The sequence below is a fragment of the Balaenoptera physalus genome, assembly GCF_965194825.1.
Source record: "Balaenoptera physalus genome assembly, chromosome: 10".
NCBI classification, from domain to species: Eukaryota; Metazoa; Chordata; class Mammalia; order Artiodactyla; family Balaenopteridae; genus Balaenoptera; species Balaenoptera physalus.
Genome location: NC_138889.1, coordinates 57,261,002 through 57,283,721, shown reverse-complemented (window position 1 = coordinate 57,283,721; position 22,720 = coordinate 57,261,002). Strand labels below are relative to the sequence as shown.

The following is a 22,720-nucleotide window of genomic DNA, read 5'->3' as shown; positions in this document are numbered from 1 at the left end:
TAGGACTTCCTAACATGCTGCTGTTGTGCTTCTCAAACTGCCTGGGGAAGGACTAGTTTTGTTTCGTTTTTTGAACTTCCAGTCTGCTGCAGACTCTTCCTTTTGTAGAATACAATAAAATGACTTACTAGGAAATGATCGTGTGCTTGTATGGTCATAGTACTGTCAAATCACCATACAAGGTTCTAAAGTCTCAGTTTCTGAACTTGCTTTGTCACAGACTGCTAAGTGGACTGCACTTTGGTTATACTGTCCTGTGCAGTGGGTGCAGGTTGGAGAGATGCCTATCTGTCTAGCCAGAGCTTCTTGGGAGAACAGGAGCTCAGCTGGGGCTTGGGAATTGGCTTGTTCCAGGGAATGTGGTTGTCAGGAGGGGCTCTTTCTTATCTCCCATGGGATCAGACCCCTTCATGAGCCCCAGTCTACCCCCGTCCTCTTTTTTCAGCATATTCCTCACATTGACCCCTCCCATTTGAAGGCAGAGGGACAACTTGGGGTGGCAGGGGCCCTGAGAAGGGGCTGTAATAGTTGGCTTGGAGGGCCAAGGTTGGAGCAGGGCCTGCTGCTCTGGATGGGTCTGAACGCCATTTCTCAGGGAAGTAGGGAGAAGGGTGTGAGTGGCTGGTGGCGATATTGGCGTGGACTCTGGAGCATGTCTGAGAGTTCCAACTTTAAAACCCTGAGACCATAAGACCTTAGGACATTCGAATCTTCGAATTGTGGAGTCACGGGCTGTTAGAACTGGAAGGGACTGCAGGGGTCACCTTGTGGTCCAGGCCGAGTTGTTCACATGCTCCTCCTCCCTGGCGCCTGGCCCAGATTGGAGCGACAGGTGTCTGTCCTGCCTTTAGCTTGGAGTCCTTGGGTTGCCACAGTATGGGTGAGTAGAGGTTCTCTGGGTGCCCTTGGCTTACTCCAGGTGCCCCGCTCTGTTTGGAAGTTTCAGACACTGTGTGCTCCGTTTGACCGAGAACAACTCCCAGCCCTTGATGACCAAGCTGCAGTGGCTCTTCGCCTTCCTGGAGCACAGCCAGGTGAGCGCAGGGGCAGTCGGGGGTGCTGGAGAGGAGGCCCGGTCCGACACCTCTCCTTCCCCACGACCTGCCTGCATCTGGCTGTGGGCCCCCACTTTCTGATGTAAGTTGTTGGGCCCCAGTCCAGGCTGGCATGGGTTCACGGCTAAAGCCCAAGGGGCCGATTCAGCGCCCTTACCGGGCAGGCGAGGGAGTGCCTCCTGAGCCCCTCTGTGCTGTGCTGCCCACATCTCTCCCATCATCAGTGGTTCAGTCCTTTCTATTAGGTGTCGCTTTGTTGGTCTGCTGTCATTTCTGAGCACTCATATTGCCGGCCAGGCACCCTGAGGGCCGTATTTGGTTTCATCACTGTCTCTGCCCGCCTGGAACCTAAAGCCCTTGGCCAGGCGGGCATTATGCCAGGCCCTGGGCGGGGGCACAGAGATGAGTCAGCCGCAGTCCTGCCTTCACGGAGCGCGTAGTCTGGTGGGGAAGAGGAACCTGCAGATAGCAACTGTAGTGCTCGGGCAGAGGGCAACGCGAGTGTAGTGTGCGTGTTAGGGAGGGAGAGCTGATCACGATGGGGATGGGCGCTGCTGGGAAGACACTGTGGGACAGGTGACACTAACGGCACCTGGGACTTGAACTCTACAGCTAAGCTCCTGACAGGGGAGAAGGGTGTTTCAGGCAGAGGGAACGGCAACAAATAAGGGCCTGGAGTGAAATGTGAGGTGTGTCAGGGAAGAGCAGACTCCTGGAGGACTGTGCATCTCCGTGAACCCGATGTCCTGCTTATAGGCTGCATGGCCTTGGTGGGATGAGTCAGGGAAGGGGGAGGACTTTCGTGAGGAGGCTGGAAGTTTGGGGCAGAGAGTCCCCAGGGCCATCCTCAGGCCTAGCATGCTGTGGAGCTGGTTGGTGAGTGGCCCCCGGCTCCTGGCCCTGTCTTTCTCCCTCCTTGGTCCTAGCGGCCTGCCATTTCTCCAGAGAACTTTCTGTCTGCATCCTGGACACCCTGGTTCAGCCCTGGCACCCAGCAGGACTGCTCAGAGTACCTGAAGTACCTGCTGGATCGGTAAGGGAGGCCAGGCCTGGCTCTGCACGGGGGCTCCAGGTCTGGAGAGGGTGCTCGTGGGAAAGCCCCCTCCCCCTGGGCTGTGTTGTCTCTTCCTGGAAACGGGGGCACAGCCCTGCACTTGTGAAAGGCTTGGAGCAGATGTGTGTCATGAGTGTGGGGACAGGGGCCGAGTGGGAGGGAAGTCTTGGAGATGCTGACGTGAACCGAGACTGGGAGGGTAAGTGTGTGTATGTACACTGTGCTGTGCTTGCCTGAGTGTGCATGTGTGTGTTTTCTCATCAGCTCTCTGGGGGCACATGCACGTCTTTTTGTGGCAGGTTTGTGAGCCTTATGCAGGTAAGTATGTAGCATGTGTGCCTGGCTTATGAGTGCATGTGCACGAATGCCATTTTGTACATGCATATGTATGTTCCCCGTGCCTTCTCCTGCATGCGTGTAAACATGTGGCCAGCTGAGTAAGGTAGATGCACAGGTCAGGCCAGTGCACTGGGGATGGGTCTGTGTGTATGGACGAAGGCCCTTTGCTCCCTGCACCAGGCTGCATGAAGAGGAGAAAACTGGGACGAGGATCTGCCAAAAGCTCAAGCAGTCCAGCTTGCCCTCCCCGCCCGAGGAGCCCCCTAGCCCGAGTTCAACCTCTGTGGAGAAGATGTTTGGAGGCAAGATTGTGACTCGGATATGCTGTCTCCGCTGCCTTAACATCTCCACCAGGGAGGAGGCCTTCACGGACCTCTCTCTCGCCTTTCCCCCGCCTGAGCGCTGCCGCCGCCGCCGCCTGGGCTCAGTGATGCTCCCTGCAGAGGACGTCAGTGCCCAGGACCTCCCTTCGCCATCGCGAGCCCAGGCGCCAAGCAGGGCGGCTCCTCGGAGGCAGAGGAAACACTGCATCACAGGGGACGTTCCCCCCACCGTCCTGAACATTGAAGGCCTGGGCCCCCAGGGCCTCGGGGGGCAGAGCAGTCAGGAGGAGGAGGCAAAGGAGGAGGAAGAGAAGGAGAAGGAGGAGGAGAAGGCGGAGAAGGAGGCCGAGAAAGTGGAGGAGGAGGAGGAGAAGGCGGAGAAGGAGGAGGAGAAAGTGGAGAAGGAGGCCGAGAAGGAGAAGGAGGCCGAGGTGGAGAAGGAGACCGAGAAGGAGAAGGAGGCCGAGAAGGAGAAAGAAGAGGACGGCCTGGGCCCAGGGACCCTCAGAAATGCCTCCACCCCCTCTGGGGAGGGTTCCCGCTCCGTCCTGGACCTGGTCAACTACTTCCTGTCGCCCGAGAGGCTGACGGCAGAGAACCGCTACTACTGCGAGTCGTGCGCCTCCCTGCAGGACGCCGAGAAGGTGGTGGAGCTGAGCCAGGGGCCGCGCTACCTCATCCTGACCCTGCTGCGTTTCTCCTTCGACCTGCGCACCATGCGGCGCCGCAAGATCCTGGACGACGTCTCCATCCCCCTGCTGCTGCGGCTGCCGCTGGCGGGGGGCCGGGGCCAGGCCTACGACCTCTGCAGCGTCGTGGTGCACTCTGGGGTGTCCTCGGAGAGCGGCCACTACTACTGCTACGCCCGCGAGGGTGCTGCCCGCCCAGCCCCGAACCCGGGAGCGGCCGACAGGCCCGAGCCTGACAACCAGTGGTACCTGTTCAACGACACCCGGGTGTCCTTCTCCTCCTTTGAGTCTGTCAGCAACGTCACCTCCTTCTTCCCCAAGGACACCGCCTACGTGCTCTTTTATCGGCAGCGGCCCCGGGAGGGTCCTGAGGCTGAGCCCGGCTCTCCCCGAGCCCGGGCAGAGCCCACCCTCCACAAAGACTTGATGGAAGCCATTTCCAAAGACAACATCCTTTTCCTGCAGGTGAGCAGACCCTGGGGGCGGAGGGGCATCCCAGCACCCACCGGCTCAGATGCTGACTGCTCCTCTCTTGGAGTCTCTCTCTTCCTTTTACCTTTGATCCATTCAGCTATCAATCAATCAATCACTTAGTGCTGGGGAAAACTGGTGGGCCAGACAGACGTAGCCCCATACTTCAGAGGAACAGACATGAGGAATTATCAGTTTTTTATTAAGGTGTCATAAGTGTGCTGGAGGAGGGGCTCTGTGAGTGAGTAGTGGATATGAGCGGATGGGGGGGGCCGCCCGGCTCAGTGAGCCTCTTCTCTCACTGAGCCTTCGACTCCACTCTGTAGAGTCGAGGGTGGTATCAAAATACTTTGCCGCTGAAACAGCCAGCGCGCGGACCAGCACGAGGAGTGCCGCCACTGACAGCCGGTGTGGTCACATCAGGACCCCTGGCCAGCAGCACCTGCGTGCTGTGGGGACCCTGGCTCTGCTTTTGCGTTTCTACCGAGCTGTCCAGGTGGAGGCAGGGCTGGGCCCGTGGGAAGGCGAATCCATGGCAGGAGGAAGAGCTTCCTCGTTGGCAGAGGGTTCCTCGTGCCTTGAGAGGCAGAAGCTGGACAGCCACGTCAGGAAGCCTGCAGAAGGGTCCCTGGGGGGGTTTATGAGGTGCCCTTTGAAGTCTCTGCACCTCCTGCTTTCTGGTGCCACGTCAGGCCCTTGTCAGCTGTTCACTGTCTAGTTAGTAGAAATGAGTTCCTTTCCTCCAGGGGGCTGGGAGTTTTTATTCGGGGGAGGAGGAAGAATGCTTTGGAAGCCCATCCTCCCACTAAGCTGGAGTGCCTCTAGGCCAGAAGCTGTGGCTCCTCTGTGCCTGGCCCTGGGGACCGGGGCGATGTGCGGAGGGGCTGGGTGGCATTGGGGGCGTGCAGGGAGAACTGAGGCTTCAGAGCCTGACTGACTGACTTTGACGTCTCAGCTTCCGGCCCCATCCCCATCTGTATTTCCAGGAGCAGGAGAAGGAGGCACGGAGCAGGGCGGCCTACATCTCTGCACTCCCCACATCTCCGCACTGGGGGAGGGGCTTTGACGAAGACAAAGATGAGGATGAAGGCCCTCCGGGGGGCTGCAGCCCTGCAGGTGGCAGCGGTGGTGACTTCCACAGACTGGTCTTCTAATGGGAACCCTCATCCCCTGGCCTGCTAAGCACCTGTGAGGGTGCCACAGGCAACCTCAGTGGGGGTGGGGGGGGGGCCCAGGTCCCAGGCAGAGGTGCTCGGCCAGGTGGGGTCTGAGGGAGGCTGTGCAGGTCCAGTCCTGAGGGCAGGCCCTTCCGAGGGCCAGAGAGATGGAGCGGGGGCTTCTGGGCCCCTGCCCTCAGCCTGAAGGGCACACGGAGACTCACTCAGATAGATAGATAGATACAGAGGTGAGACCCAAGCCCCTTAAACCGGGCCTCAGGCCCCGACACTGGGATCAGCCCTGTTTAAGACTTACTTACACCCAAGTGTCCTGGTCAGCTTGAAGCAGCTGAGATGGACACTCTCTGGGCCTTGTCCCCCACCCCCTGCAGGCTGCCCCACAGGGCTGAATGTCACAGCGCTGGTGTTTTGCCATCAAGTAGCAGTTCCTTTCCAGCTCCTTTCAGACAATCTTGTTTCTCTGTAGTATACAAAGCAGAGGTGGATCCAAGCCCTAGCATAAAGAAGGGGGCTGTGTGTCACCCCTCTGGCCGCCTTCTGGGTTCTCTGAGGGGTCTGAGGCAACGTCTGTGGGTGCCTACACTGTTTGTTTGTTTGTACTTTGAGAGGAGTGTAGGTGGGAAGCAGCCTGGCACAGGACCAGAGACTGTCCTCCCGACACCGAGCAACAACGCACAGAGGGGAGGATAGCCTCTTAAGCCTCTCTCCCGCCTCAGTGCCTGAGATGCCACCATTTGCATCCCCCTTCTGGTTAAGAGAGAGCGAGTCCTCAGTTTACTGCAAGTATGTTTGTTTGTTTGTTTGTGTTTCTCACGACGTCTGTCCTGAGGGAAGCTGGCTGGCTCAGTGCCTCAGCCGTTGGCCATCACCATGGGGGTGGTCTGGTGAGGAGCAGATACTGACCTCATTGTGCCCTGACACTGCTGTACCCCTTCTAAGTAACTGGAGAGAACCAGGGTCTCAAACAGGAATAAAATAGGTTCTCTGAAGCCTTTAAAGCCGTCGTTCATTCCCACCTCAGGCACTGGCTGTGAGGTCGGCTCTACCCTTGGTTTCTTGCTGTGTCTGGACAGGAAGGAGGGGACACCCCCTGCCCTGTTGACTTGTGTGCTGCCCCAGGGGAGGCAAGCGTGCCCTACACTGAAGTGCTGTGTAAATCAATCAACAGTGAGGACTGGGGGCAGGGATGTGCCCAGATAGATAGATGATAGGGGTGGAGGGGTGGGTGCACAGGCTGGGGGCCGCCCTAACAGGATACTGTTAAGGGACTGATCTGTCAGGTGGCGCTGGCGCTCCTCCAGACCCCAGGAACTCTGGGCTGCCCAGAGATTCCTGCTGCTGCTGCCTCATTCCTCCCTTCTTACCTCTGAGAACCTGGGCTGGGCTCAGGCCAGGAGGAAAGTAGGCGGCAGCCCTCAGGTTCCAGCCATCTTGGAGCTTGGGACTGCAGGGGCCTGGCCGGGGGCTTCAAGGGCTGCAGATGGAGGAGTTTTGAGTTTTGGCCCAAAAGCCATAGACCTTGAGACCTCAGGGACCAGGGAAAGTGGGCCGACAGTCGTCTGTCTGTCTGTCTGTCTGTCAGAGACAGAGTCATGCTCAGAATTCATCTCTCTGGTCCGTTGAGCCTCCTAAGAAAGATGAATTGGCAGATGTTACTACAATTTCCATCTCATGCACCAGGAATACAAATTCCGAGGTAAGGAAGACTCACGAGCGTTCTCAGCCAAGAAAAGGTACCCAGTTCTTTCCTGTTCAAATGGAAGTGGAGCAGACTGGCACAGTGCTGTCCTGGGACTGTGAGAGGAAGGCTTATCTCGTTGAGGACAGGTGTCATGTGCAAGCCTACAGCCGGCAGCCCCGAGCCGGGATCCAAGTGTGTGTGGATTCCATCCCCCAGCCCCTCCGGACGAGACAGACTCAGAAGCCCTCCTGGTTGCGTCTAATGGACTTTATTGTTGTCCAGACCCAACACCATAGTAAAAAGGGACCTGCAAGCTCCAGGCCTGTACCATGTGTCACCACAGCAAAAACAGGACCCATGTGAACACGTTCCCACCCCTCCCCAGACCTACTCACAGGATAAATACGGGTTACAAATTTTTTTTTTAAAAAGAAAACAACAGAATAAATTAATAACTTAAGTGATTAGGCACCAACAGTGATTTGAAAAATTAAATGTCAATTTTAAATGGTAAGAGGGCCAGAAACCTAAGACTGGGCTTCTTCTAGCCCATTTTCTCTTCCCGACAAAGCAACGATTCTGTGGGAAATGATTCTAAATTTCAAGACACATGTAACCAACGAACACATAAGAACACACACCACCAAATATCACATGACAGCCTGAATCTCCAGGGGGACCCCTCATCAGGCAGCCCACCTGGCCCCAAAGAGCCTGGTGCATTCCGGAAGGAGGGGGCTTTAGAGCTCATGCGCTCAGCCTCCTGCCCCCACGTTTTGCAGAAGGGCCAGAGAGGGGGAAGTTCGTGCCAGTTTCCCTCCTGCCCGGCACTCTGTTTCCAGAGCCCTGTCACAGGGGTGTGGGTCAGCCGCAGCTTGGGGCTGAGGCCTTAGCCCTGTGGCAGGTAAATCCCTTGAGAACAGCTGTGCTTCTGTCCTAGGAATGGGACATATTTGAACGGTTTCGAATGTAGACGTTACTGAAATCAGTCTAGGGAGGGGACTGGGTTAACTGGCCAATGCTCTGGGTGCCGCCTATCCCTGGCGATCCAGACCCTCGAGAGAGAGAGAGAGGTTACAGAGCAGAGAGTAGCCACAGAAGAGGCCTCAGGGCCCTTCTTCACCAAGGTGGGAAGGGGAGACAGCTCCATACCACTCCTTGCAGAGGTGGAGCTGGAAGGGGGCAAAACAGCTTCTTCTCTGAGGAGCCCCAGGCAGGACGAGGCCTGTGTGGGCTATGCTGGCTGACAAGGCATCCTGGGGTCTCAGTCCTTGCCAGGCCACCAGGAGAGGTGGATTGTGACCCACTGAAGGCCAAAGGACCAGTTTTTTACACTGACCAGACGGGAATATTAGATACCTGGTACTTGGGGCTTTTGAGCCAGTCTCTGCTTTCAACAGGCCAATTTCCTCTTCTCTTGTACTTCCTCCCGTCTCTACTCTTGCCTCCACCTGAAGGGTTTGGGGGTTATAGGAACCAAGAACTGGAGGGAGGCCTCCTTGGTGGTTAGATTTGAACACCTCAGTCTCTCAAGACTCCACCCAGTTTCATTCACAACATAGCACATTCAGGAAATGCTGACATTATTAGGGCACCCGGCGATCAATAGGGGAGGATGCTGGGAACTGAGGGTACCAATACCTGGGCCCACCTGTAGCCTATGGGGGCACAGGGGTGGCGCCATTCAAAGCTCTGCCACATGAGACCCTTTGCAGAGGGCCTTAAAGGGACACAGGGCTGGGCAGAGTGAACCACCAAACCCTGCCCAGGGCAGGCCACTGCCACCACCATTACCATTTCACCTGTGGGAACACCGAGACATAGCCTCACTGCTTCTGAGAGGCTGGGCCCATACTCCCAAAGGTCTTCTGTTCCCAAAGCACAAGGTTCTCTAAGTCTCTCTGTCCATCTTCCTCCACCGGATCCCAGCCTTGCCCTCCTTCCCTCTAAAAATCTGACCCTTCTTCCTCTAAGGCCCCTGTCAGGCACCCCCTTTTCCTAGAAACCACCTTCCCTGATCTCCACCCCCTCCCCACTCCTGCCCCCAGCACCAACCTCCTAGAGAAGGAGCCTCGATTTCTCTGCACATTATCAGCATTTTAAGTGTCTCTCATGGCCATTACCAATGTGTCCTTGTCTTTTTTCTCATCGACTGTGACCTTCTCAAAGTCTGATTAATTCCTGTGTTCTCAGTGCCTAGCCCAGACCTGGCCATAGCAGCCATTAATGAATGCTTATTGAATTGATATGACTAATACTAGGAGGAAAGGGGCTACTGTTGACAAAATTTCTCCCGGGATGGAGTAAGGTCAGGCCGCAGGCCTGGGGTGTGCGTGTTTACACAGGCTCACAGGAGCAGAAAGGTAAGCGGTAGCCACCTCCCTTAAATGGGGGGGGGGGGGTGTCTTTTTTTTTTTTTTTTTTTTTTGAGGAAGAAGGTCTGTTCACCCCAGGGTAGGATGAAACATTTGGTCTGCCCACGTTGCCTCTGAAACTCTTAAAAATTTGGCCAAGAACTTTAACATAAAAGAGCCCCACTCCCCAGACTTAGGAGAAAAGAGCCTGGCGTGATGCCCTTCCTCCTGTCCCTGGCAAAGGTGGGCAGAGGGTGATGCTGATCTGGTGGCCTTTTAAGCCATGGGAGGAGAGGCCTGCCCTCTCCTGTCCCTGTAGCTAGGCACCTGGGATTCGACAGGGCAACAGAGGGTGACGTGAGCTGAGAACACACTCTGGCCTGTCACCAGGCCACACCTGTACCTTCCTTGGGACCTGACACAAAACTCAGCCAAAGGGCACAAGCTGCCGGCCACTCCCCCGCGTCGTCCACTAGGCTGTCTTCCGCCCTGCTTGCTCCTTTGCCCTGCTCTGCCCGCCACCCATCAGTCCTGGGAGCTGCCCTTGCCTGCGGCCATGCACATCGCTCCCCTGACCACCACACCGCTCCGCACGTTCTGCTCCACCCTGCATCTCCATGGCACGGCCCGGGGCTCGCCACCAGGCCCTCCGGATGTACTCAACCACTACCTGCGCCTCCCCCGCCCCCAGCCTTCGCCCCTGCCTCTCAGCCCATCGCTTACCAGCGCCTCCCCTGCCGCACTGCCCATCTTGCAGAAGCTCACTTGCTGCAGCGTCTCCGCTCCCGCCCTGTGTCTCCGCCCAGGCTGTCCCGGGGTGGCCCCTCAGTCGTCCCATCCTACGCACCTTCCCACAGCTCCGCCGGCCCCCCCCGGCCCCGCCCACCACGTCAGCGCTCCCACCCCACGTGCTGCACCGCCCAGCACAGTGCAAGCCTCGTGGGCGCGGTGCTCTTGGCTGGGTGGGGTCTCGGGGAAGAGGACTACGCTCTGCCCCAGAGCGGCAGAGCCGGGCCTGTGGCTCCACAGTCCCGGGGGCCTGGCCCCGCAGTGTCTTCGTCACCCCGTCTCCTGCTCCTTGTTCTGGGTTGCCCCTCCTCCTCAGTCTTCCCCTCCTGCTGTCCTCATCCTTCTGCCTCTCCCACCCGGCAACAGCTGCACTGCCACTTGGCCTGAAAATGGGGGACCACCGCAGGTATCCGCTGCCCTTCTGCATCTGGGGGTCTAACTCCTTTGTCCCTCAAGACCACCTCTGACCTTCCTCCTCGACTCCTTCATCTTTTGGTGGCCTTGCCTCCCCCCTGCCAAGACAGACAGGGCTGAAGAAGTCTGTATCCACTCTGGTCCGCTGGTCCTTGGCTCCCTGGGTCAGCGAGACGACTTGGCTTCTTCCAGGACTGGGGGAGAGGTAGCCCAGTAGCGGGAGGGACGGGCTGAGAGCTGTGCCCAAAGGTGAGGTGTGGAATCTGGCTCAGAGCCCCAGCCCCTCCCTCCACACGTCTGGTAGGTATTCGGGTCTAAAGGGCGGTAGGAGGCTGAAGGATGCTTTTTGGCAATAGCTCTAACTAAGGTGGGTAGAGGCATGGCCATTGCTGATAAAAATCAAGGTGGGCCCCGAGTGAGCCGAGGAAGCGCCTCGATCAGGCCCTCACCTCCCAGGGGAAGGGGTCAGGGTCCCTGATGTCAAGTGCTTTGAAGGCCAGAGTGGCAGAGTAGAGAGGGGGTGGGCAGGAGGGCGCGCTGGAGAGGAGAAGGGGGAGACAGACGGGGAGGCGTCGGCTCTGGAGACACCGCCTCCTGGCCCCTCCCTGGGGCGGCGGCCCGCGTGTCACAGCTTGGCCCCCTTGGAAGGCTCCGAGGACTGCCGCACGTCTGTCCACTCCTGCATGGTGTTCTGCAGGGCCTGGGTCTTCTCCTTGTCCACCTGAACGTAGTCTACCTTCTCGTCGGAAGTGACAGATGACGTGGATGGCTGGGGGACAGAGCGGGGAAGTGAAGTGGCTGTGAGTTATCAGTAACGCGGGGAGCCGGCGGGTGGCGCTTCCTGAGTCGTTTCCCGGAAGAGGAGGTGGGGCTCTACCTGCCTCTCTGACCTGCCTTTTCTTTCTGAAAGTGGCCTGTAAGGCCTGAACTCCAAACTGCACCATCCCTCCTGTTTGGTGCAACAGCCCCTGCCTGCCGTCCTGATGTCCCAGCTCCTGGGGGGACCCAGGCCCTTCCTTGGCCTGATGGATGGCTCCAGGCTTTCAGCTGCGCCTCCACCCACCTCCCTGTGGCCACTTGTCCAGGGGAAGGGCTGTGCCAGGTGCCAACAAGCACCAGCCACAGGGCTTTGTGTGTGGCTCGCGGTGAGCACGCACAGCCGCCCTGTGTGCGACGCTGTGCCGGGGCTGCTGTCTGGACTGGGCAGCTAAGTGTGCTTCCTGAGGGGGGCCTTTCCCAGGCCCGGAAGCCCTTCTGCAGGCTGCACCTGCACAGCGAGTTCTCAAAGAAGAACTCAGGACCAGGACACAGGATCCCCGAGTCTCGGCTCTGTCGTGGATCACACGTGACCTCGAGCAGCTCGTGTCTCCGTGTGCATTCGTTCGCCCATCCACACGACAGGGGGGTGGGCTGACGGATGCGGTCCTACGGGCTCAGGGTACCTGTGTGCTGAGAGTGAGGGCACGTGAGCCCCCAGAGACCCAGACTACAGCACGGCCCAGTCGCAGGAGCAGAGGGCCGCTGGCCAGCGCTGAAGGCAGCTGGCCTCCGGCACCCCTCCCCCAGGGCCTCCAAAGCCCGGACTGACGCCCACCCACCCGCCCGCCCGCCCCAGGCACCTTGCGGTGGGGGCTTGGGGAGCTCGGCTGGAAGTCCAGGGCCAGATAATCCACGCTGCCAGTGCTCTTCTTAGGGGCCGGACTGTTGGTGCCACTGGGGATGGGAGATGCAGACACTGGGTTTTGCTGTCACAAAGGAGGGAAAAACCGTTAGTTAGTTTAGGAAACAGATTAACCCACCACCGGGAAAAAAACACCTCTGGGAGTAAGAGCAACTAGCTAGCTCAGTGAGTGCCGACTCTGTACCCTGCACTGCGCCGGGGACTTCTCATGTTCTTGTCTAAACCCTCACAACAATCCTGTGATGTAGGTATTATTACTGTTCTCATTTTTTAAAACAAAGATAAAACTCTGGTTCAGAGAAGTAAAGCAACTTGCCCGTGGCTGCACAGCCGGCGAGCAGGGATGACTACACCGCTGTGCCACGCTGCCTCCTTCCGGGGCATCAGGCCGCGTCTCACCTGCGATCTCCCTGACAGACCAGCCCCCGCTTGCTGGCCCCAAGAAGGGAGCACATGTCCTTCACGCACTGGACCCTGGAAAGGTTTCTGTTGCACCAGATCTGCTTCTCTGGGGCTCCCACCCATGGCCCGGAGTGGGGTCGTCACACCCAGCAGCCTGTCCCTCCAGCCCCAGCGCCTCAGGGGTCTCAACGGCGGGGCCTCGTCCCCAGGCGGCACAAAGCCCCAGTCTCTCAGCAGCTCTCAGAGGACACGCTCCACGGTCCCGTCTCATCCAGACATCAAGACCAACTTGTCCGGCACTTTCCTGAAGACGCCTTCTAATGAGAAATGCAATAAATAGTCCTATGCTCTGCTTTTTTTGGCTGCTTTATTGATTGGTAGATTTGTTCTATTTATGCAGCAACTACCAGGTGATGGGCAGCTACTCCCTTTGCACTGGGAATCTCAGGGGGCAGAACCCTGCGTTTATTCCCTCTGTGAGGGCCTTCACCACACTGAGTCATGCACACGTGTGTTTCCCCACCGCTGAGTGGGGTAACACGCACTCAATAGACACTTACACTCCCATACCTCCTCATGGTCATGGGAACAACGGGATAAGGAAAGGAAGAGATCTTTTAGTTTTGAAAGATTTTAACAGGATAGACCAAGGAAGTTAATTATGAAGGCCGCCCTAGTTCTTCTCTACAGGCCCCTGATGACTATTCTGAAACACCATCTAACCACTTGGCCTGCTAACTCTTCTGGGGCTCCCTCCTGCCCCAGGACAAGTGCAGACTTCCCAAGACAGCATTTGGGGTCCTTCATGATCTGACTCCAGTCTAACCTCCCCGCCTGCCCACTCCACCTTCACCCAGAGTTAATGACCATCATTCTCCGTGTTCCTGTCTGCACGGCCACCTCCACCGCGGCGCCTCCCCTTTCCCTAGTCCGGTGTGATCGCCCATCCTGCGGGTGCGTCCCTGCGGCACCGCCTCTCCAGGGACACCGACCGTGCCACCTGTGTTACAGTCGTGAGAGAGGCAGGCCTCCTCTGCCCCTTAAGAGAGCAGCCTCCTTGAGGGCAGGGACCACGTCTTCCTTGCCTCTGACGATGACCCCACAGTGCTCGACATGTATGTGCTCAAGACGGATTTGCAGCAGCAAACTAAATCACGAATAATGTGGGTGCCCTGAGGCCGGGGTGAATTAGCAAGCTGGGAAGTGGGGAAGTGAGAGGTGGGTTCCAGGGGACCCCAGAGGACTCACCATAGGGACGTAGTTCTCTTCGCTGTCCCCCGAGTCCGTGCTGGTGATACTCTGTGTGGAGATGGGGCGGCAGTACTGGGAGGACCCCGGGTTGAAGGAGTGGCTGTGGCGAGAAGACAGGGAGTAAACCCTGGGGCACATCCAGCCTCCCGCTGGGCCCTGGCCCTCACACCCCCACAGACCTCTGCCCTCCATTATCAGACTAAGATCTGATACAGAGCAGGCACAATTTTTCTCCCTTCACAGAAGAAGAAAACCAAGCCCTGAGCTACCAACAGCCATCAGCAGCAGGATGCAGCTTTCCTGGCACACAACCTAGTGACCCATTCCATTCACCAACCTGATGGCCCTGTTCCAAGTTCCCGTGGCCACAAATAGACACTTACATGGCCCTGGACCAAGACTTGGTGATGGGTGACTTGAAGGGGAGCTCATCGATGACGGTATTGTTTCTCAGGTCAAGTGGTGTTGGCTTTGCTGCGGCAGGAACAAAAAGTCGAGTCATCAGCCAATGATGATAATGCCACACATACAAACACTTACACGTGACACACAAGTGCATTTATGAATCATTCCTATTCATCCCAGTTGTTCAGGGGGAGACTGAAGCTCTCAGCAAGGTTACACAATCTCTGCCCATGTTGACAGGCCCTGAAGTCATGTCTTCAGATTCCAAATTTTGTATTCTTCACACCGTACCTATGGTAATCATACTTTCAGAACCTATAGTGGGGACACAGGGTGTGACAACAGACTGTTTTCCCTGGATTTGTGACTGCATATGAAAACAAGAGATGATATTTGAAACATCATAGAGAAGGCCACCATGACTGCCCCCTGCCCACCAGGACTGTGGAGCCTTCAGTGGAGGAATGTGAATGTCACAAGGTCCTGAAGGCTTCGATCCAAATGCTGAGGTCTGCATTCTCTGTTGGCCAGCCCAAAGGGGGCTTATGTCTGCCCAGTGACTCTACTTCTCCCTTTGAATCCCTGCCACTGATCCAGGCCTGCAGAATGAGGTCTAGGCAGACCTGACACTTGAACTGCAGCACTTCTTCCTGCTCTAAATGCAGAGGGCACAGAGGTAACTTGACTGAACACCTGCCATGCACTAGAGTCAATGTCCTAGATGCTTTCCTTCTAACCAAACCCGGAAGGCAGGCATGACTATCCCCACTTCACAGATAAGAAAACTGAGGCTCAGAGAATTTACATGATCTACTCAAAGTCACACACCTAGGAAGTGCTGGGTAAGGATTCCAACCCACATCTACCTGGTTTGAAAGCTCAATCCTTTCTATTATAGCATAGTGTATCTTTTCATGGACTGCTCTGTCAGTTCTACCTTGCCCAGCCCCAGAGCTAACACAAATACCTCATCCTTGAATTACATCTCATGCATTATGAAGCACTTTTAGATATATTATCTATGTCCTTCAATGTCTCTGGGAGGTACATTTTACACTTCCCATTTCACAGATGAGAAATAAGGCTCAGAGACATAGAATGATTTGTTTATAATCACATGTTAGCAGGTGGCAGAGCTGGCACCTCAATCCATCCTGTCCTTCTGATTCCTGCACTCTTTCTGCTCATCAAGGCTCCTCAAGAGCCAGTCCCTAGGGTGCCAGACCACTGGGATGAATTTGGTGTGTGTGTGTGTGTGTGTTTGGGTTGGTTCAGGCCCCAGAGGCTGTCACTTCCTTGCAAGAAAAGTTTAGGATCCACCTGATCCCTAAATGAATGCAAACAGTCCCTGAACATTGTCCAGAGATGGAACGAGGAAACAGTGGACTTACCTTTCCGGTCAGGTTTGAGGTTGCGGTTGACAGGGGGTGGCTGGATCTCACTCCCTCGGCTGGAGCCTCGGTGCATAGGAAGGGCGGAGGTGGGGTAGCCAAGCGGGTCAAAGTGATGGGGCCCTGGGCTCATGGGGATGTAGACACTCTGGGAATTATCACCTGCTCGCTCCAAAGCCAGCAGGGTGGAGGAGCCTGGATTCATAGGCACGTAGTTGTCTTCGGAATTGGTGCTATCCGATCGGCCCACAACTGTTTTCCCTGGCTAGGAGTGAAAAGAAATACTGCTGTTACTAGTGACAGGAAACAAGAAGGGGTGAGAATTTGTACACAAGGCAAGAAAAGACTGAGTTGGGTGTACTGTAAAGCTATAAGGCAGACCCTGGGACAAACAAATAAGAAAGCAGAGGAGGAGACAGGAAGAAATGAGGTCTTGGGTCTCTTCTAGCTTCCATGATCCCTTGGAGCTTACTTATAACTTGTGATAGATCTTTAGTATAAAATATCCACGAGGCGTTCTGAATGCCTGACCGAGCAGAGCTTTGGTTCGGGACCCTCCCTCTTCCTCAAGTCCGGACTCATCACTGGCAGGTCAGCACCTGCCACGGGCAGGGCAAGGAGCCTAAGAGAAGCCTCGGCCCTGGCAGGTGAGGTCTGGCTCAGGTGTGCTTCCCCAGCCCAGCTTTCAGTGTGACCGCCAGGCTGCAGTCAGAGCTGCCGCAGGGCTGCACAGTGCAGCCACCCTGGCCACAGCCTTCCTTCAACTCCTGCCTTGTCTTTCCAGACATACAACTAAGCTGCTTTTGCTTCAGTTACCTGATTTCACAGTCTTTCCAGTGGGCCTGAAGCCAGGCCCTAGTCAGCTTAGCTGGGCCTGACACCTTGGAGAACTGTCGTCAGCCCCCTCCTCAGGGCAGCCTGGGATCCTGCACTCAAACCATAATTCTGCCACTGAGCCTGACTCTGAGCACCAGCCCTGCCTGGAGTCTCCTCCCCCAGGTGAGACCTCACGGTAAGGATGCTGCCTTAGGGCCCCCATCCCAGCGCCTGCGTCCTCTGCATTCTGGACCCTTCCTGCTTACCCACAGTGACGAGCCTTATCGGCTAGTACACGTTAAGTACACACATTTCTTCCAGATCAGGATACCTGCATCTTACTTTCCAAAAACTCAACCCAGGGTTCCGAACTGAGACAAGAAGCCAGGCAGGCTGCTAAGAGGGAGGTGCCATCACGCTTTTGGGCTGTGTTTTTAGTTCCATGCGTGTGACCTTTAATCCACCCGAGCTGACTTAAGGACCCCTGGCTAAACCCCACTCACCAGAAAAGCGCTGACTGCATCACTCATGGACTCGGTGGACCGGCCCGCATTGTCTCCACCACGCTGGGGGTAGTCGTAGGACTCGCAGGAAGAAGCTACGACAGAGGAAGTAAGATCCATGTGCGCTCACTAGAGTCAATCCCTGCGCTGACACTTCCCCACACCCTCGCCAGTGTGGCTCACAGTCTCACTGATACTCTGAAGATACTGCTCTCAACCCCTAATGATAAGGTATTGCTTCTATCATACCACTCCTCAGCTCACAAATTCCTCCCAGGCCTCTGGATGTAGCTCCAGTGTTAGCAAGATGCAAAATGAAAGGAATTAATATTATTCTACCTTTTCATCAAACAGAGGAGGTTATATGCAGAGTTGGAATACTCTCAGTGGGAAATCAGCAACAACAGAATTTAATACTTCAGACAGACGTTCAGACTTTAATCAGAGATTCAAATGTGGCTTAGAAAATATTTTGTAGATCTGATTTTAATAGTCTGTTGGTCCACATAGGTTTGGCTCCAGTTTGGACTAGTCTTCTAAATTTATTTTTGAAATCTTTGGTTTGATTTATAAATGAATAAAAGACTGTGATTTGGACCTCTAAACCCATAATATGCTGTACTGTGGTTAACCAAGAATCTTCTACCTCCTTAGTAGAACAGTAACTTCTCTCAGGCAGGGTCTGCTAAACTCTTGCCATTGTGGTGTCCACTAATAGCCTGCAGGGCTGGAAGACAAACTAGGAAAGGTCTGGGTAGAAGATGCCTAAACCTGTGAGTATCAGTGACCTGGGTGGGACTTAAGTCTCCTTGGCATGGATGACCAAGAACCAGCACACTACTGAGAACCCCTGTGCTACCGCCCTTCCCCCCGGCCTCAGCAAGGGCTCACACTGACCTCGGTGAAGTCGGCTGTTGTCCATGGCTGGGAGGGTATTGCGCCTGGGGATGGTTGCAGCGGCAGAGGCCGATCTGCTGCTGTCACCGACTGGAGGCCTCTGCTGAGGGCTGCCCCATCGAGGTGTTTCTGCCTGACTTGGCTTGGGGGGCCGGGGCGGGGGGGCTACGGCCGAGTCCCCAGGAGCGGCGACTGCCATGGTGTTGTGGTTCTTGTCCAGTGTGAACGTCCTAGGGATCTGGTAGGCTGAGAGCGGGGTGGCCGGAACATCCATATTATCCACCAGGAGGTCCCCAAACTCACGGCACAGGGTGTTGCTGGGCATCTTGAAGGTGTACACGTCCTCGTTATCCGTCTCAGAGCCTGTGAGGCTGCCCTTGGTGTGGCCATGGGAGGCCAGGCTCCGGGGGAGGTCGTAGGTACTGTCTCTGAATTCTGTATTGTGCCTGCTTGGCTTGGGGAGGCTATAGAAGCCATGGACTTGACCACTGACCCCGTTGACACAGTGTCCGTTGCCCTGGGCAAGTTTTTGCACGGCCGTGTCGCTCCTCATGAGAAACGAGGCCCTGGTGCCCTGAGAGAAGCTGGCGCTCCTAAGAGACAGAAAGAAGGGGGTGCAGGGGTTAGAGGAGGCCAGGGCTGCCCACCAGCGAGGCAAGCAGGCCTGTTCAAGCCCTGTGCAGCTAGGTGGTGTGGAACACACAGGTTGAGGAGGCTGGCAGGCCTGAGGGTTATCTGGGCAAGGCACGTTTTCTCTCTGAGCTTTAGTAAATGCGTCTGCAAAAATGGTGATTAAAATCATGCTTTGAAGGTTGCTTAGAAATTGGACTCTAGTGTATCTAGTAAGTATATGTTCAGTGTTAGCCTTTATCCCTTCCCCTACTCCCAAATGGCTGTGATTAGCAGAGGTTGGTCTTACCTCCCCAAATATGTATTAACAAGCTAGTTATACCACACACTTGTTTACTGTTTTAAGTGCCACAAAATATACGCATTTGTATACAAAGGCTGTGAGATAGCGCAAAGAACCCTTAAGTTGGTATCAGAAAATAGCAAGTCATTTTATCTGAGTCTCAGTTTTCCCACTGTAAAACAAGTCAGCTAATGTATTGTTCCAAGTTATACAGAACTATTCAAATGTAAGCCATAGATTTATTTTCCATCATATATTATGGTTCATTGAGAGGCATTTAGAGGGGAAAATATCTCTTTCCAGAAGACTAAAATTCTACAGGAAAAATGTTTTCCTGTTTGGGAACTATATTCAGGACAGAAAAGGTTTTGATTATTACTTTTTAAAAATTCATGTTTTGGGGAAATAAGATTAAAAAAGTAAAATGATCTGGGGGGCGGGTCGCGAAGGGATTTGTGCAGGTTCCATTCCCGCCACTGAGATGCTCTGTGGGCTTCACCAAGGCTCCTTCCCCAAGGCAGGACCTAGTGTGTCTCAATAGCTCTTAAGGGTCCATCTGGTTCTGAAACTCCACAACCCTTTGGCTGTATTAGCATGTTTTCCAAACTGGATTCTGTGTTCTGCGTAGGTGCCTTAGGAAATTAGAAGGTGATGTTCTGAGCAAGTAGAGATTCAGGTCTGCTTTTCTCTCTCGTACAGTGTGATTCTTCAAAGGATTCCATTTGGGGGAAATAAAGGAATCGCTATTCTAGAACAATCATTTAGTGGTGATTCTCAGCTTTTTGGAGGCTATATGCCTCTTTAAGAATCTGATAAAAAGCTCTTGGCACTTCTCACCAGAATAAGGCAAGTCTCGCATACATACAAATTTGCATGCTATCTCTAAGTGGGGTGGGCAGCTCTTAACCCACCGAGGCCAATCCATGGAACTTCCATCTTATACAAGCTCTCTCAGCTCATGGGGAGCTTGTTATTTGTGGATGTGGCCACCAGATGGTGATAGAAAATAAGGCCCATCAGCTTAGAAAGAGGAAGGGAAACAGGTGTCTAGGCAGCCAAGCTCTCTCTTGTGTAAACTTGCATCCTTGATGGCTAGGACTTCCATTTCAGTCCCCAAACCTTCCGCGGCCCTCGTCTCTGGTCCTCCGTCTTCTCTCTCCCTTCCTATTTCATTCCACACGCATAACCAAGCCGACAGGCATGGCCTAGATCATTGAACACCTAGCCTTTAGATAACGAAGTGCCTGGAGCAGAGGACCAGGGAGCCAATGGTAGACATAAGGTGTTCACATTGTTCACATCTGTCCGTTTGTCTTTGGTGCCTTTCATTTTGTCTTTTGGAATTTCCAATGCTGGTGGATGCCCTATCTGGATTTGTTCATTTGAAAAACATTTACTGATATCCTACCTTCCACCTGGGCCAGGCACAATGGATACAGAGAAGCCTCCTGCCCTGGGGGAGGGGGCACAGTGGTAGAGGAGTTGACATGCATGCAAATCTTTTTTAAAAAAAATAAATTTATTTATTTATTTTTGGCTGCATCGGGTCTTCGTTGCTGCGCATGGGCTTTTGTCTAGTTGTGGCGAGCGGGGGCTACTCTTTGTTGCGGTGCGTGGGCTTCTCATTGCGGTGGCTTCTCTTGTTGCGGAGCATGGGCTCTAGGCACGTAGTCTGAAGTAGTTGTGGCTTGCGGGCTCTAGAGCGCAGGCTCAGTAGTTGTGGCGCACAGGCTTAGTTACTCCACGGCATGTGGGATCTTCCCGGACCAGGGATCGAACCCATGTCCCCTGCATTGGCAGACGGATCCTTAACCATTGCACCACCAGGGAAGTCCCTTTGCGTACAAATCTTATAATCAAGCCAGTGAGTAAGTGGCTGTTGACAGATTTATACCAACCCTCCCTGGTGGTGGTGGTACAGAATGTCAGGGGAGGCTTCTCCAAAGATGTCACCTCTGACTGACTCTGGCAACTGGCCTGGCAAAAGGCAAGAGAAGGGAAAAGGTGTTCCAGTTAGAGGCACACAGAAGTAGAACACAATCTGGCAAGTTCAAGGAACTGCAAGCTGCTCAGGCTGGAGCAAGTGCCTTAGGAGGCAGGGCTGAGAGATGACCGTGGAGGGGCCAGGCCTGGGCTGATGAAAGTGGGAGTCTTTGAAAGATTTTAAGGTGGTGTAGGGGTGGGGAGAGCATTGCAGGTATACTGCAGTCACCTTAAACATATGCAAGAGTGAACTCATCATCTTCCTCCTGACTCTCCAGTTTGGGAAAGGCACCAGCCACTCAAGCTGAAACCTGGAGTTACCTTAGGATTTCTCACTCAATAATCACATCAGGTCCTATTGAATCCACCCCAATTCAGGTCCTCCTGATTTTCTTCTGCAATAACGAAAGGGGTAATAACCCGTCTCCCTACCATCAGCCTAGGACCTCTCTGATCCTCTTTATCCCGCTCACATTTACTTTCTTAATTTCCCAGCTTAACCATTTTCAAAACTGCCTCAATGCCTTTAGGACCGAGTCATATTCCAACACCAACTCACCTCTCCAATCTCTCCTCCCCAGTTCCCCTTCCCACTCTAGGGTCTACTCAGTCAACTGCCCAGGTGTTCCTGTATGCCCCAGGCAGTCAGGCCTCCATGCCTTGTTGTGTTGTTTGTTCTGTCTGGAAGGCCTCTTACTCCAGTCTGGCAAGCTCATACTCAGCTCAAATGGCACATCTTCTGAAGCTGTTTCTTACATCCTCTACCTCCCAGCACAAGCAATCACTTGCTCAACTCTGTTCTTGGAGCAGGCATCAATTGTTATCTGTGTTACGTACCATTGTTACTTATCTCCTCCATCAGACTGTGATTTCCTTGAGGAAAGAAGAAACTGTGTCTTATTCATTTCTCTCATCTGCACCGGGATCAGTGCTTGTCACATAGTAAATAGTGAATAAATGTTTGTTGAATGAACAAGCAAATGAATGTATAAATAAACAAACAAATAAAGAAAAGCGTTGGTGCTGCCATGCCCTTTCCTGAGCTTGGCCTGAACCCTCTGGAGCAGCAGATTGAAACCCCTCCTCTTCAGAACACATGAGCTCATGTCCCAACCTCCCGCTGTCGTGGCATCTCCTCTCCAGTCACAGAACTACTCGCTCATCCCTAAACACCCTCCCTGAGCTCCAGCCCTGGGCTCTCATAATTTACCTTTCTCTGGAATGCTTCCCTGATGCATCAAAATCTTACACAAAGTGCCAAAGAAGCTTTTTCCTTCATAATGGTGTTTTAGGTCCTCTAAGTCTCCTTGTCACTTTACTCACCACTCCTCCTTTGCTCCCACAGCACTCTGCTTCCATCACAACACTCATCTTGTGTGAAATTTATTTGGGTCTGTGTCTTTCCACTTCTACCTGACCCTGTGCTTCTAGAAGGCAGGGCACCATACCCTGTCCCCTGGCATAGTTCCTGGCATGTGGTAGATGATACCGATGCAGGCTGAGGGGCACTGACCATTACTTGAAGAATCAGGTGAAAGGAGTTGAACAAGGGAAGCAAACTTGCCCAAAGGTATACATTTGGATGGTAGCAGAACTGGTTCCAGCACCCAGGTCCCTGGACTCCCTGCCCAAAACCCACATGGCTACAGGGCGCTCCCTTTGGACAAGAATCAAGAGGGGGAATTCTGAGCACTTAGAAGTCCTGCGGCCTTTGCTGCTTTCATGTAGACCTTTACTGAGGCCTGTGCCACCATGATGTGCTGAGTTGCTTTCTGGGACAGATTCCTGGAAGCAGTGGATTTGAAGAAAGGTTTCTCTTCCAGGGCTCTGGGCTGACAGAGGCCTCATAAAATGAGCACAGTACTGTGCCAGGCACATCACATGTGATGTAGCTTTTAATCCTCCTGACAGTTCTGAGAGACAGGTATTACCCTCACACATCCGGTGAGAAAAACAATAAATGGCAGACATGGTGCCAGAAGATACTCGAACACAAGTGTATAGGGGAGCTCCCTGGGGGCAGAGAGAAGTTTGGGAGAAAATGCTCCCCCAAGCCCAGCAGCTTTTCCTTTCCATTCCTGGCTCCCAGCTGCTCCCAGAGCCCCAGGTGGATGGGGTTATCACACCACCT

General features: G+C 54.5%; 2 protein-coding genes across 4 annotated transcripts in view; one reads left to right on the top strand and one right to left on the bottom strand.

Moving 5' to 3' along the window:
- USP35 (ubiquitin specific peptidase 35) overlaps nt 1–6,736 on the top strand; it is a 79,977-nt gene extending 73,241 nt beyond the window's left edge. For both annotated transcript variants that reach the window (XM_082410313.1, XM_082410312.1), the window contains 4 exons: nt 941–1,034; nt 1,982–2,088; nt 2,629–3,925; nt 4,918–6,736. In XM_082410313.1, coding sequence (XP_082266439.1) covers nt 941–1,034; nt 1,982–2,088; nt 2,629–3,925; nt 4,918–5,085 — 1,666 coding nt within the window. In that variant the 3' untranslated portion in view covers nt 5,086–6,736. The remainder of the gene's footprint in view (nt 1–940; nt 1,035–1,981; nt 2,089–2,628; nt 3,926–4,917) is intronic.
- A 306-nt stretch (nt 6,737–7,042) lies between these two features.
- Nucleotides 7,043–22,720, bottom strand: part of GAB2 (GRB2 associated binding protein 2) — a 174,223-nt gene continuing 158,545 nt past the window's right edge. The window contains exons 4-12 of one of the 2 annotated variants that reach the window (XM_082410344.1): nt 17,694–18,286; nt 16,797–16,891; nt 15,478–15,742; nt 14,065–14,155; nt 13,679–13,781; nt 11,967–12,092; nt 8,846–11,116; nt 8,150–8,241; nt 7,043–7,845 (exon numbers count right to left, since the gene is read on the bottom strand). In XM_082410344.1, the coding sequence (XP_082266470.1) occupies nt 10,973–11,116; nt 11,967–12,092; nt 13,679–13,781; nt 14,065–14,155; nt 15,478–15,742; nt 16,797–16,891; nt 17,694–18,286 (1,417 nt within the window). In that variant the 3' untranslated portion in view covers nt 7,043–7,845; nt 8,150–8,241; nt 8,846–10,972. Of the gene's footprint in view, nt 8,242–8,845; nt 11,117–11,966; nt 12,093–13,678; nt 13,782–14,064; nt 14,156–15,477; nt 15,743–16,796; nt 16,892–17,693; nt 18,287–22,720 lie in introns of both variants that reach the window. The other variant, XM_082410343.1, reaches the window with a different exon arrangement.